General features: G+C 34.2%; 2 protein-coding genes across 2 annotated transcripts in view; one reads left to right on the top strand and one right to left on the bottom strand.

Annotated features, from left to right (window-relative positions):
* The window catches only part of LOC146539507 (elongation factor-like GTPase 1), a 92,329-nt gene that overhangs the window by 36,266 nt on the left and 42,683 nt on the right, over positions 1-13,380 (bottom strand). The window lies entirely within an intron of this gene.
* Positions 4,029-13,380, top strand: part of dsx-c73A (doublesex cognate 73A) — a 46,094-nt gene continuing 36,742 nt past the window's right edge. The window contains exon 1 of the mRNA XM_085208440.1: positions 4,029-4,899. Coding sequence (XP_085064566.1) covers positions 4,093-4,899 — 807 coding nt within the window. The 5' untranslated portion in view covers positions 4,029-4,092. The remainder of the gene's footprint in view (positions 4,900-13,380) is intronic.

The raw sequence follows: 13,380 nt of genomic DNA, 5'->3' as shown, positions 1-13,380 counted from the left end.
TACATTATAGTGTTAAAATGAAAAATATTTTAAGACTGTACAGGCCGAGAACTGAAAAAAAATATGGGGGTTGTTATGTGAACCTCAATTAAAACGTTGACGCGGCTTCGTTGGTGTTAAATTCCATATCACTATTTTAAGTGATTTTATTATATATCACTAACTCTACCTCCTTATAGGTCCTGAGCCAGCCGTTAAGTCGAAAAAGTTCAGGTACCTTGGATCCGTTATGCACGAGTCTGGAGGCATCGATCACGATGTCCATGGCTGGATAAGTGCTGCCTGGGCCAAATGGCGGGAGATCACTGGTGTGATCTGCAACCGCAGAATACCGCCCAAGCTCAAGGGGCTGATATACAAGAGCATCATCCGACCGGTTCTTTTATACGGCAGCGAATGTTGGCCGGCACTATCTCGGCACACTCAGGAGCTTCACGTCACGGAAATGAAGATGCTGAGGTGGATGTGCAGCGTAACGCGGTCTGACCGCATACGCAACACATTCATTCGAGGTAGTCTTGGGGTCCGTGACGTAGCGGATAAGCTCCAAGAGCGCCGCCTGAGATGGTTTGGCCACGTTACGCGCCGGCCTAAGAACTATGTCGGATGCAAGTGCCTTGATATGTCAGTTCCTGGAGTGAGACCTTCCGGACGCCCAAGGAAGCGCTGGTCGGATGTCGTGATGCAGGACATGAGAGCCAATGGTCTAACCACCGAGGACGCAAAAGACCGTGCAAAGTGGAGTAGGTTGAGTATCCTACTCACTCTCTGCCCTCCTGGGCAGACCCTGACAATAGCCGGGATTAATGCCAGGAGGAAAAAGATCACTAACTTTACCTTTGGTTTTGTTCTCATTGTAAAACTGAAATAAGTGACGTATTCTGCGTGACATATGACGCATTTTATATATGAGAAGATAAGTGGACTATCCAACACAAAAACAATGTTTACCACCAAACAACCTCTTTAAGCTTTACAATGTTACTGGGTTACGTTATAACTAACATACATACATAAAATATCTAACAATAAATTCATACCTATATTATAAATTCCAAAGTAACTCTGTCTGTCTGTCTTTTACGCAATCAGGGCCAAACCGCTAATTTAATTGTGATAAAATACTCATATAGATTCTTGAGGGTCTCGGGGTGAACATAGGATATTTTTTTTTCTCATATTTGTAATATTTTCGATTTATAGCTATATATTAAAATACTTATTAATTTGACATGAAATTTATTCCGCCATGTTAATAACAACCGTCGCTATGCGACCGTTGCTAAGCAACGATATGCAAAGTTTGTTGTTAGAAAACGTCACCCAAAATGAGCTTGCTTAACGCATCTCTCTATTGAAAACTGAAAATAGGTTCATAAATATATTTAACTAGTGGACCCGGACGCGGCTACGCCTGCTTGAACTATAAGAATATTTATTAAATATTATATAATATATTTATTTTTATAAGGATGAATATCAATACCATATAAGTTCATTTTGGGTGACGTTTTCTTAAAACAACAAAGAAACTTTGCAAACCGGTGCTTAGCAACGACGGTTGTTATTAACATGGCAGAATAAATTGCACGTCAAATTAGAAAGTATTTTAATTTATTAGTACATATGTGTATTGTCATATTATATAGCCTATAGCACTTCTGAAGAATGCAGCTTTTATACAAAACAAAAACATAGTAAATCGGACCAGTAGATCCAGAGATCTTAGCGTTCAAACAAACAAACAAACAAACTCTTCCGCTTTATTATATTAGTATAGATAAATATTCGTATAGTTCAAGCGGGCGTAGCCGCGTTCGGGTCCACTAGTAAAGGATATAAAAGATAGAAAATATAGATAGATAAGATTTTCAAACAAGTAAGCATCTTACAATAAGTATCTCGGCCCGAGACGTTCATAATAATATATTATTTGTTGTATAAATACGGTAAATTTCTTAGGCATTTTACATCCTTGTGTTCATTTTGTATTAGCTTACAATGTCGATCGCTCCATGTAAATTACTATGTAACTAACATTTGTATGGGTATAACACAGTTTGAATCATGTTTCGCTGATCCCCATAAATAAATTACGAGTTGTTGATTAGAAATTTTAGATTCTATTGTAATTATTATTTATTATTAAGTATATTTAACCCGCTGGACGTTGAGTTTTCCTAGTCAGGTAATCTATCAATATATAAAAAAATTTAACTATTTATTTGAATGACATTCTTTGTCGAGGTTAAGAGCGGCGTTGAGTTCCGTTACTCAACACGCATTGCCTCCAAAATTCGGCGGAAAGTGGGAAACGGAGTGTCTTACCACTTGGTGCCTTCTGCCCTTAGGGCAGGCACCCTGCAGTGTGCGGGATACAGCGTGTAGCTGATTTGTAAAAGTAATTAAAGTACTTAATTACCTTGATTTGCGTAAATTTATAAAAAAACATCTACAGAGATGATAACAACAAAAATAAGATATAACAAGCATATAAGAACTCTTACCTAGTTCGATAATAATGTATGGATTAATAACCTAGTACATACTTGGATGGTTACTAAGAGGTGCTGGTTCGACTCCTGCTACGTTCAAGTTTTTATATCTTTCAGAGTAGATATGTAAGAAAAACAATTTAAAAATGTTAACCAAAAAAATATATAACATTCTCAAGTATTCTATTATTATTACTAAAAGAAACGATGCAAATAAACAACGTTATATTTAAGTCACGGTACAATAGCTAAAATGAAGTAGTTGAATCCACAATTTTTTATTCGATTAATCGAATGATTACACTTTATACACTTTACTACTTGGAAAACTAAAGAAAGTGCTATTTAAAGGTTAAACAGAATAACTGTACATAAACTATTTTTGTTTCCTCATTATATTAATACTATTTTTTCTTCAAAACAATTCTAGTGTGGCACTGTAAACGAGACCGGTTGTGGGTTCGATTTTCGCGCGAGGGAATGAAATATTTAGTATTTTTAACCGACTTCTGTAAGAAAAGGAGGTTATGAATTCATCTGTAGTTTTTTTTATCATTTCCTCGCTCTGTTCCACCACTCAACACGCAATGTCTCCAGGATTCGGCGGAAAGTGAGGAACGGAAGTGTCTTAATGGTAACGGAGTCCTTTTTTATAGCTTCCAGCATGAAGGTATAAAAAAATAGAATTCTAATATCGACGTAAAGGCTGTCGTGGCTATATAGCACAAGCGTAACTTTGAAATGCGGCGGTTTGGGTTCCCACTCGAAGAATGAAGTATTTAACAAAGCAAGGATGCTTTAGTAATAAAGCGAAGTGTTGTGCCACTCAACACGCAACGCCTCGGAAATTGTTTAATTGTTAAGAGTTTTAACACTAAGCTCCCTCTACCTACTCCGCTATATGCGGGATAGGAGCGCCTGAAGCTAAAGAAAAAAATCGTTTTATTATAAATTGTTTACTTCGTCATGAACATTTAGTGTACCACTAAAAATTTGTGCCGAACGTCGTGGGATCTAAGATGAGTTAATATAAAGGTGCTTCAATTAGAGCGTGCAGAACTGATCGCCACGGTTTGCGGTGGCTCCACCATTCTTCATCAATTTCAGGCGATCGACGTGTTTTGGATATTTTTTTAAATTACTTATCTATGCCTATGATTGAATAGCGGTAAATGCCACAGGGCAAACATGGTGGATGCAGCATTTCGTGTTGATAATAATTTTCTGAGAAAAATATCCTATTATGTATACAAAAATATTACTTTAATTATGTTACTGGATATGTCTATTTAATTTTAATTAAGACAATTATATAAGTTTTTGAAAAAATTTTCCTTTACGACCCTACCCAAACATATGAAACACACACAGTCAAAAATTAACTTAACCACGCTATTAGAAATTGTATCGTGAAATACTTAAAAGCTTTTCGAATTTATATGACCGCATATTCAACAACTTTCCTTGCGGATATATCCCTGCGGGCTGCATTTGCATCTCGACCCTACAAACTGTGTAGTGGTAGTGGTCCGTTGGTCCGCAACGCGCGCGCAGTCCCGCTTCGATCGTCGCAGCGGCCGCACGCGCACGCCGCGAGATGACTCGTTCAATATTCGCTCTCCTAGCGCTCACCGCCCTCGCAGTCGCAGCTGCCGATCCGCCGCGACCTCGGCTCGTAGACTTCAACCCTTGGTCCTGGCTCCCCAATAATCTTAATAAATCCCCATCAGTGATGGACTATCTGTTTCCTCCGTCTAGAACCCCTAAGCAGTCCATCCTAGATCCTCCCGCAGACAGGCGTCCCCCACCTACCGTTCAGACCACGATACAAGACACCCCCACAATGACAACTCTTCAAGAGCGCGCAACGACGTTAGCCAGAAAATCTCATAACAAAGTCAAAACAACTGCATCCTCAATTCGTCCGACTGCGTCCACGCCAACAAAAACGAAAAAGAATTCCCATAAAAACGTCGCCACCGATACGACTGTCGACACCAAAACGACGCAGACATTGAAAACCGAGACAGTGCCGACTACGAACTTCGTAACTGCTACGGTGAAGCCGCCCAAACGCTATACCATTCGGCCAGTACGGACAACGGCAACTCCTGCAGTCCGTGAGACAGAATCTACTATCAACACAAATAGTGATGTTACAGAAACCGTATCAGTTAGCGACGTATCAGGGACCACAGCTGATGTGGCTAAGGACATATCCTCAACACTGAGTACGGTCATTGAGACGCACTCCACCGACGGCACGACCAGCACCGGCATGGAGTCGACGACGCTAACAGAGAGCACTGTAACGGAATCGGCTGATAGTCGTGAGGGCTACTTACCATTGCGGGACAAGCCGCAGCAGAATCACGTGAAGATCAACGAACAAACGAATAAAGAGGTCAGTGCTTCTCGATTATAATTCTAAGTATATAATTCCAACACTTGTTATTTCTTTGACAAACGTTTATTTAATATGTGCAAAAACTATATAAATAGTAGTCTATTAATCTCTATTAAGTAAAATAAATACTATTTTAAATTGATACATCTATATTAAGTAACAATTTTTATGGAGAACAGCTACAGGCCATCGCGTTAATCGATGCCGTTTCCCACATAAGGTGGTAGAGTGATGCAAATTATTCATTTAAAAACAGAGCTGAACGAAGTTTTTGCTCCATATGGAAATAACAATTATGTAAGAATAGTAAAAAAACATGTTTTCTTCTTTCATTAGGGAAGAGTTCATGAGAACACGGAACCGATATCGTATCAATTATATATTTTAATAATCCTATAATTTGCCTATAAGTTATAGTAAATTCTTATAATTTCAGAACGAAAGTTATTTTATAAAAATAATCACAATATTGCAATTTGGCAGGAAAAATAATTTTCGGATACATTTTAAGCGTAGAAGTGAAATTTTAACAATTAGAACTTCATTAATATTTGTGTCCATCTTCATACAGTCCATTATGTTTTTTTATAATAGAATAACTTTATATACAATAACTAACAATAGAATCCATTACGAGTTGTGAAGAAAAAAACAGGCAATTATAGGGCAAAAATCTCCACATTCATACGCGAAGCTCATTTGTTCGAACCATGCGTAAAAACGTACTTTATAAAAATTACTGGCTGACCAAGAAAAAGAGGATAAAACATTTCTCATTTTACGTGGGGCGTTCTATTTTAAAATAGATAAACAAGTACTGTAATCATACTTCGCGATATTTACATTCTAAATGGGATTTATATTAATATTCGCTTTTGTAAAATATAGCTTCATTTTAAACCCTATCTAATTGCTGCAATTTGTGGGAAGAACATTTACTTAGTAAATGGAAAAATCCATATTAAATAAATGATTACCACGACTGGATTCACCATTGTCGTGTTCAATCAGGCATATTACTACTATACAAATATAAAAGTAATAATAATAATCTTAGATAACATATCAGTTATATGTAATCATAAAATTTCCAAAAAAAAAACTGTAATTTTATAGATTCTAATAACAATTGGGCAATGAAAATATAGTATAAATATTATTATATTTAGTAAACATCATCTTCTTTTGTCATACTTTTCAAGTCTTAAGCTTTAAGAAATCGACTCGACTTTAAGGGTGCAAGACCGGACGGAGTGGCGAGAATTAGGGAAGGCATATGTCCAACAGTGGACGTTGAAAGGCTGATGGATGGATGGAAATATAGTATAAATAATGTTATATTTTGTAAACATCATCTTCTTTTGTCATACTTTTCAAAGCTTTAGGAAATCGACTCTCAAAGAGCTATGGTTAAATAAAAAAGACATAAAAATTATGCACAAAAGAGACAGTAATGACTTAGACGTACCTTGGATACTTTCATCTCATTAGCCTGTTGCGGTCACAGATGCAGTGTCCGCAAAATTTGGTTAAAAAATGTATTGGTTTGTGTAAGAACAATATTAAAACTTTCACCTTTTCAAATTATACCGGTGGACATTTTTAAATTGATCGTAAAATATTTTTACATTTATATAAATATTAATTTTACTTAAAATTCCGTAAATTATAACGATTTTTTAAACGGTATAAATTATTAAAGTTGCGAATGAAAGTATTGCAATATAATTATTTTCTTTAATTATAACAATTTATTAAACGTTGATAAGTTATTAAAGTACCAAATGAAAGTACTGTAATATAATTACTTATCAAATATTTAGTACGATCATAAACTAACACATTTAAATGATTTATTGAAACTTCCTAATAAATTAAAATGCCAATTTTATGTAAATAATAATTTCTAATCATTGCCTAAGCAATATTAAAGATGATGAGAAACGCCTTCCGCTTTTCCAAAGATGTCATACTTTAATGAAATCTGTCATCCAATGTGAATATATCAATTTTAACTCTTCGCCATTAAAATATATATAAGTTATTGCCTCGTTTACTTTAATCTTTAAAAAAAATCCAAATAAAGATTACTTACCAGAAAAAAAAAACAAACCGGATATCCAGAACAGTTAGCACATTGTTTACTTAAACGAAAGCAATTATGAACGCGGCAGTAGTGAAATGAATTATAACATAGACAATCAAACGAATCGTTGAGACCGAATCTAATACTAATCGTGTCTAATTAATCGGTACGCATTGGTAGAAAGCCGATAGCCGTATCTACCAAACGATTGGAAGAGAAAGGGGGGTATAGTACCTTAGGTATAAACGGTGAACTAGGTTCGAGTGGTCGTAAGTAGAAACTGATGGAAAGTATTCAAGTAAAATAATACATCGATTGTTAGATGCAACTTGATGCTATTGTGATACTGATCGGATGCAATTTGTCGTTAAATTTTCATTTTATGTGTGTATATGTTGAAGTGGTTTCATGCTCTTTCCCGCTTAGGGAACTTAGTTAAGACTCTTGCTCTTTAATTATTGGGCAATTATAGACATGACGCGTTAATTGGAGAACCTGAACGTGGAAAAGAATTATGATTTAAATATGATCATTCCCCTGAGTTAGGATCGTATCTACAACCGTCGCGTTAACATTTAGACATAGTTCTACTATGACAGACTCAAAAGTAAATTAATATAAACATGACTAATGATATAATCGAGTTATCTTTGGGAAAAATTACAATGTATACGTGACGGTTGAGAGGTTCTTCTCTCCAGTCTCCGGTCTGGTGAAGTAAACTATAACTTTGAGTCATAACTCAGGATCTCATATCTTCAAATGAAAGTGAAGATTTACAAATACTATAAACAAGCACACAGTATTTTTTTAATCTTAATACATTACAATAAAATACCACAATACTATATAAGACACGACTAGGAAGTAAATATACGAGTTATTCTTTTATTTCGAGATTGAATAATACCATGAAACAATAGTTACTTTTCTTTTAATATCTGAAAGTATATCTGATTACGTAACCCAGAGCAAATTTGAGTCTTCATCACTTTAAGGGGTTTCGTAACACCGCAAGTTCAATTCACTTTCATTCAATATTTTAGGAGTAAAATTTGAAAAATGTTTTTTATGTCAATATTCTTTAAAAATATTTGATTGATGAAATTCCAGTAATCATTAAAATTGCCTTACTTTTCTCTAATAAATATTTTTAACTTAAATATATATCTACAATTCTACAAAATGCTTTTATATTTATTAATATGAAGATAATTAGATAGGCGTGTGTGGAAATACAATTATACATTTACAGCCATAATGATTCAAAATAATTATTCGAAAAACTATAAATATTTTAATACAGATATTAAACCCTAAGTCCATAATTAAAATCCACTAAACCATTAGTTTTAGTGGATTTTAATGTCCACTAAAAAACCAGAAGTGACCTAACTTACTGCCAATACTAGCTTCTTGGGCAAGTTAAGACGTTTAGTAGTTACTAATTGCATTAAAATCTAATAATAGGATAATTTTTTATAGTGTATTACGTTTAAAATCCAGGAATCTTGCTAATAGCTGGCAATCGTACGTGTTATATTATGAAAGACACGTAGAGTGGCCGTCGTCGGCAGGTTTCCGTGTGACGCGGTAATTTGTGCATCACCGCGTGCGACGACCGACATTGACTTTTCAATTCAAGGCCATCAGTTATTGCATTATTTTGTTATATAATATCATTTTTGTGGGTGATGGGTGCTGTACTTTCATTTTGTTTTGAGCAGTTCTCCTTAAAACTACGAGCACTCCTATCTTTCCATGTGTACATAATAAAATTCAAGTAGGTACAATTTGGCGAAGATTTTTTTCTCAAAGGCACAGATCCGAATGTTCCCAATTTGATCCTGTGGATGTGAGACCATGTAAAAAATCATTTTTATAAACGATACTTGATTGGGCCGAATTTGAATCTGTAACCAATGCGTACATTCAGATGTTTTTTTAAATGTGCCAGAATGCCCCCCGAACGCACCATTAATATTTTTCGCTTTACCATAATAATATCATATTTTCACAAATTGGTGTCATTCACAAGTAAGTTTTAGTGTCTTTTAACATTTTTATGACAAACATTAAACGTTACGATTAGTGCTATATTACCATTTAGTACGTCTGCTAGTTTATTGACCTTTTGACACAGTCTCCTGACAGCAGAAAAAGCAGTTCTTCATTCCATTCTATACTCCTCCATGATTTATCGAATAGATAAATATGCAATATGTTAAACACAGAGCTTTACTGAATAAAGGAAACATACACCTTAAAAGCAGCGACGCGTGATGACCATATACGTGTATTAATAAACGGTTACGGGACTTAGGTTCTACAAAAGGACAGGTAGATCTAGCTGATGCACGGCTAACGTTTCTTGAACTTTTTTCAGATGGTTGCGTAATGGAGGCTAACCGCACACCCGTTATTGGCGGATGTCAAAACATAAATCCTCGTATAAAATGTTGACGATAACGAGGGTTTAGACTTAATGCGAGTCTAATGATGCTTTTAAATATTACTTGTAAGAGTTTCATGTCTAAACTGGTCTAGATAAAATATGAACATAATATAATGATGAAGTAGAAGATGAAGATGATGAAGAAAAAAAATAATGAGAGAATGAAAAGATAATGTAATGAAGTAGAAGATCTATGGAGATAAATATACATAAAATGACTCTAAGTCATATACGAGTAATATATACGGTAGTTACAGTAAGTGGGTATATACGAAAAAAGCTGACTCATCAAAACATATATAAAATAATCCACGAAAGCGAAACCAACAAATTGATTGTAGAAAGTGCGTCGAATCAATTATCTGTACCGATATGTTTTCAACAAACAAATAACCGAACGGTAGTCGAAGACGAATTGATAAAGAATTCTTTAGTTGCAACTGTTATTTAATTTTAAAAGTATAAAGAGTTAAGTCCATTTATATTATTTCTTTATCTCATTCTTTTTAACATAGTAAGTGAAAATAAGTACTGAATATATTTGAAAAGGAGACATTTTCTTACAGCAAATTAAAAAATAGTTGCAAATATATTATTTTAGGATGGTGTTCTTTCCTCGTTATAGTAAAGCTAAATAATAACTCTAATAATAATTGCACTAATGGAGGACCACAGACCACTTTAAGTTATACAATTTAATCATTACGGAATATGCTATAAATTCTTGGCGTAATACCAACTCATCGTATTTATACACTATATCTAGTCTAAGACCAGCAATCTTTACCAGCTAATAGCGTAAATTCACTTCCAATCTTAAAAAACCAACATAAGATAATTTTTTGCAACTCACGCCTGAACGATCACATTTCTTTTCTTGGTTCGTTATGTATAAAAAAAAGATAATTAAGTAGAATATGGGAGGCCCTCGTGGCGCAGTGACACACGGGTTTGATTGAAACGCGACGGTTGTGGGTTCGATCCCCACACGAGGAAGTGAAATATTTATTTACGTATATATTTCCATTTCTTCGCTCTGGTGTCGAGGCAAAGCGCTGCGTTGAGTTCTGCCACTCAACGCGCAATGCCTCCAGAATTCGGCAGAAAGTGGAAAACGGAGTGTCTTAACACTAGGTTCCCTCTGCCCACCCTGCTATGTGCTGTGTAAGGGTATAGCGTGAAGCTGATTTAAGTAGAATATAATGAATGATTGATAATGTGCTCGATATGATTAAACGCTTCTTAATAAGTAGTGCGCTTGCATCTTATATAATCAGATAGATGTGTATGAGTGATGGCTTATAAAGTGAGGTGTGAGATTTGTTACTTCGTTATTTATGTTAATCATTATTAAAGCACTTATTTGATTTGTTTTTAAATATTTTGATTTCGTACGATTTAGTAAAATTTCAAATATTTCTTATATTAAAAAAAAAAAAGTTAATACACTACACGTGAACTATATTTTTGGGTCATATTTCGCTCTATAACGGTCTAATTAATATATTTATAAATTTTTACTGTAGACTTTAAACATTAAATATTGCTATTAATGATTTTTCTAATAACACTTATAAAAGTTTTAAATTCAATATAAATTTTGTGACAGTGCTTCAGTTTAACGACAGAACCATTTACAAGTATGTCCTGTTGAAAATATCTTCATGGCATCTACATAAAGGTTTAAAGACATAATAAAGTAGCTTATGGCAGTAGAAAGTATGTTAATTTAGTGGCCAGTGTTGTTAGAAATGATTTTCACTCTCGGTAAATTGCGAAAAGTACCATTACTTACGTATCTGGAGCACCGAGTGGTCGGAGTTAAATAGTATGTGTCAATTAAACATAGTAACGTTTTATGTTCGTCAATATGAATTGCCTTGATATTTCAACAGGAAAAACATTTAAATGCTTATAATTATATAGTAATACACCTCAAAGAACTATTGATGAGGTACCTTTATTATAGATATCGCCTTTAGATATGCGTGGATACCCGTATCTCAAAAACTCCTAAACCTTAGACTGTTTCCTAAATTGGAACATATCTGATTTAAGAACATATTTGATTTGAATTTCCGGAAAATATTGCTCAGAAACATAAAATTATGAAAATTTGCACACGTGCTTAGAAGCCTAATTAGCTCATTATACTAAAAATAATATACCACACATAAATAATTGTTAAAGTTACTAGAGATTAATTCTAAATATCTTAAGATGTTTAATAAAACATAATTCCACATTGAAATATGGAATACAAAATCAATTCCGATTTGAATTAAGTTAATATTATTTGTCGATTCATTCTTATTTGAACTAATAAAGAACATAGCTAAGAGATACCAATAACAAGTAATTGATTACAAGATTCAACTGACCAGTAATTGCAGTAAAAATGTCGTAATAAACGCTTGTTTGTAACACCCCACTTAAATTTCTTAATTTCTTTTCATGGTTAAGAAAAGCTTCAAGTGAAAGTAACAAACTATTTACTGTTGTGTTGAGAGACGATTTTAAATGCCCCCCATCTTTGACTTCAACGTCATCCTCTATTCATGCAGTCATTTGTGATGACGGTGCTAAATTCTTTATGGTAAGTCGTTACGTCTTCTTTGCCGTGGTTATAATTACTGTTGGAATAGCCAAGCATTTTTATAGAAAATATTATGTTATGGGTTAAATAATACCATAGAAGTAATCCTTTGGTTTGCATATTGCCAAACATAAAAGGACTAACAATTGTATTAAGAAAACATTCTTCTACTATAATATTTAACGAGAAGAAATAATATCTCAAATCAATGATTTTGTTTAAGTCATCATTTCTTAATTTTTTTAGCTTTACGCTGTATTCCATACATAGGCAGGCAGAGGGAACTTAGTTGTTAAACATTCCGGTCCCCATTTACCTCTGCATTTTCGAGGCATTACGTGTTGAGTGGCGGAACTCAACGTCAAAAATACAAAACTTTAAAATTTTAAATAGCATAACTACCATAAGCTACGGCAACAACACTTACTATTTTTGAATTAGCAATTAATCGTCTCTTACCTGAAACAAAAAAAAAGAACAAAAGATAAGATAAAATAGGTTAATTATACAAAAAATGGAAATCACGCAACAGTTACACGCATAATATTTCATAATAAAAGCCCGAGGCGAAAGTTCTATTACACTTGACCCCTCTATTCATTAAAAATATAATCGAAAGTGAAATTAAACAAGCGTCGAGATCACGCCGATAGCTACGTAATAACATATGTTTTGGCAATGTTTTCGCTACCAAATTAAATCTTTTTTTTTAAGCTTCACGCTGCAAGATAGGCAGAGGGAACCTTGTGTTAAGACGTTCCGTTCCCCACTTTCTGCCGAATTCTGGAGGCATTGCGTGTTGAGTGGCAGAACTCAACGAGCATTGCCTCGACACCAGAGCGAAGAAATGGAAATATAAACGTAAATAAATATTTCACTTCCTCGAGTGGGGATCGAATCCACAACCGTCGCCACGACAGCCTCCCAAATTGAATCTACCATTTGAAAAGCAAAATTGAAAAGAAATAGAAAGAAGTGATTAAAGTTTCGTAATCAGAAGTCAATAGGTATTGTGTATTCGTTCGGAATCTATCCATCTACAAGTTACATGTGGTTTAAAGTGTTAAAAGTAATTGCCACGATTGTTAACTGTGATTAAAATTCCTCTACTGTTTGACGTCCGTTTAGATTAATCTAATGTTAATTTCTGAGTGTGAATTAAATTTAATTCAAATGATTGCGAAAACGGAAGTAATCTAAATCTTTCCTGTATATTACCTAACGACGTTAGGGTAATAGTATAAACAAAGCAATTTTATTTTAGTTTAAAAAACATGTCATTAAATTCGATGTAATTTAAAATCACAGATTATTATTAACACAGTACAAGTTCGAATTCTG

Source organism: Heliconius melpomene, chromosome 4, assembly GCF_056956725.1.
Source record: "Heliconius melpomene rosina isolate 202511_hmr_F chromosome 4, ASM5695672v1, whole genome shotgun sequence".
NCBI lineage: Eukaryota > Metazoa > Arthropoda > Insecta > Lepidoptera > Nymphalidae > Heliconius > Heliconius melpomene.
This window is presented reverse-complemented; position numbering and strand designations above follow the sequence as displayed.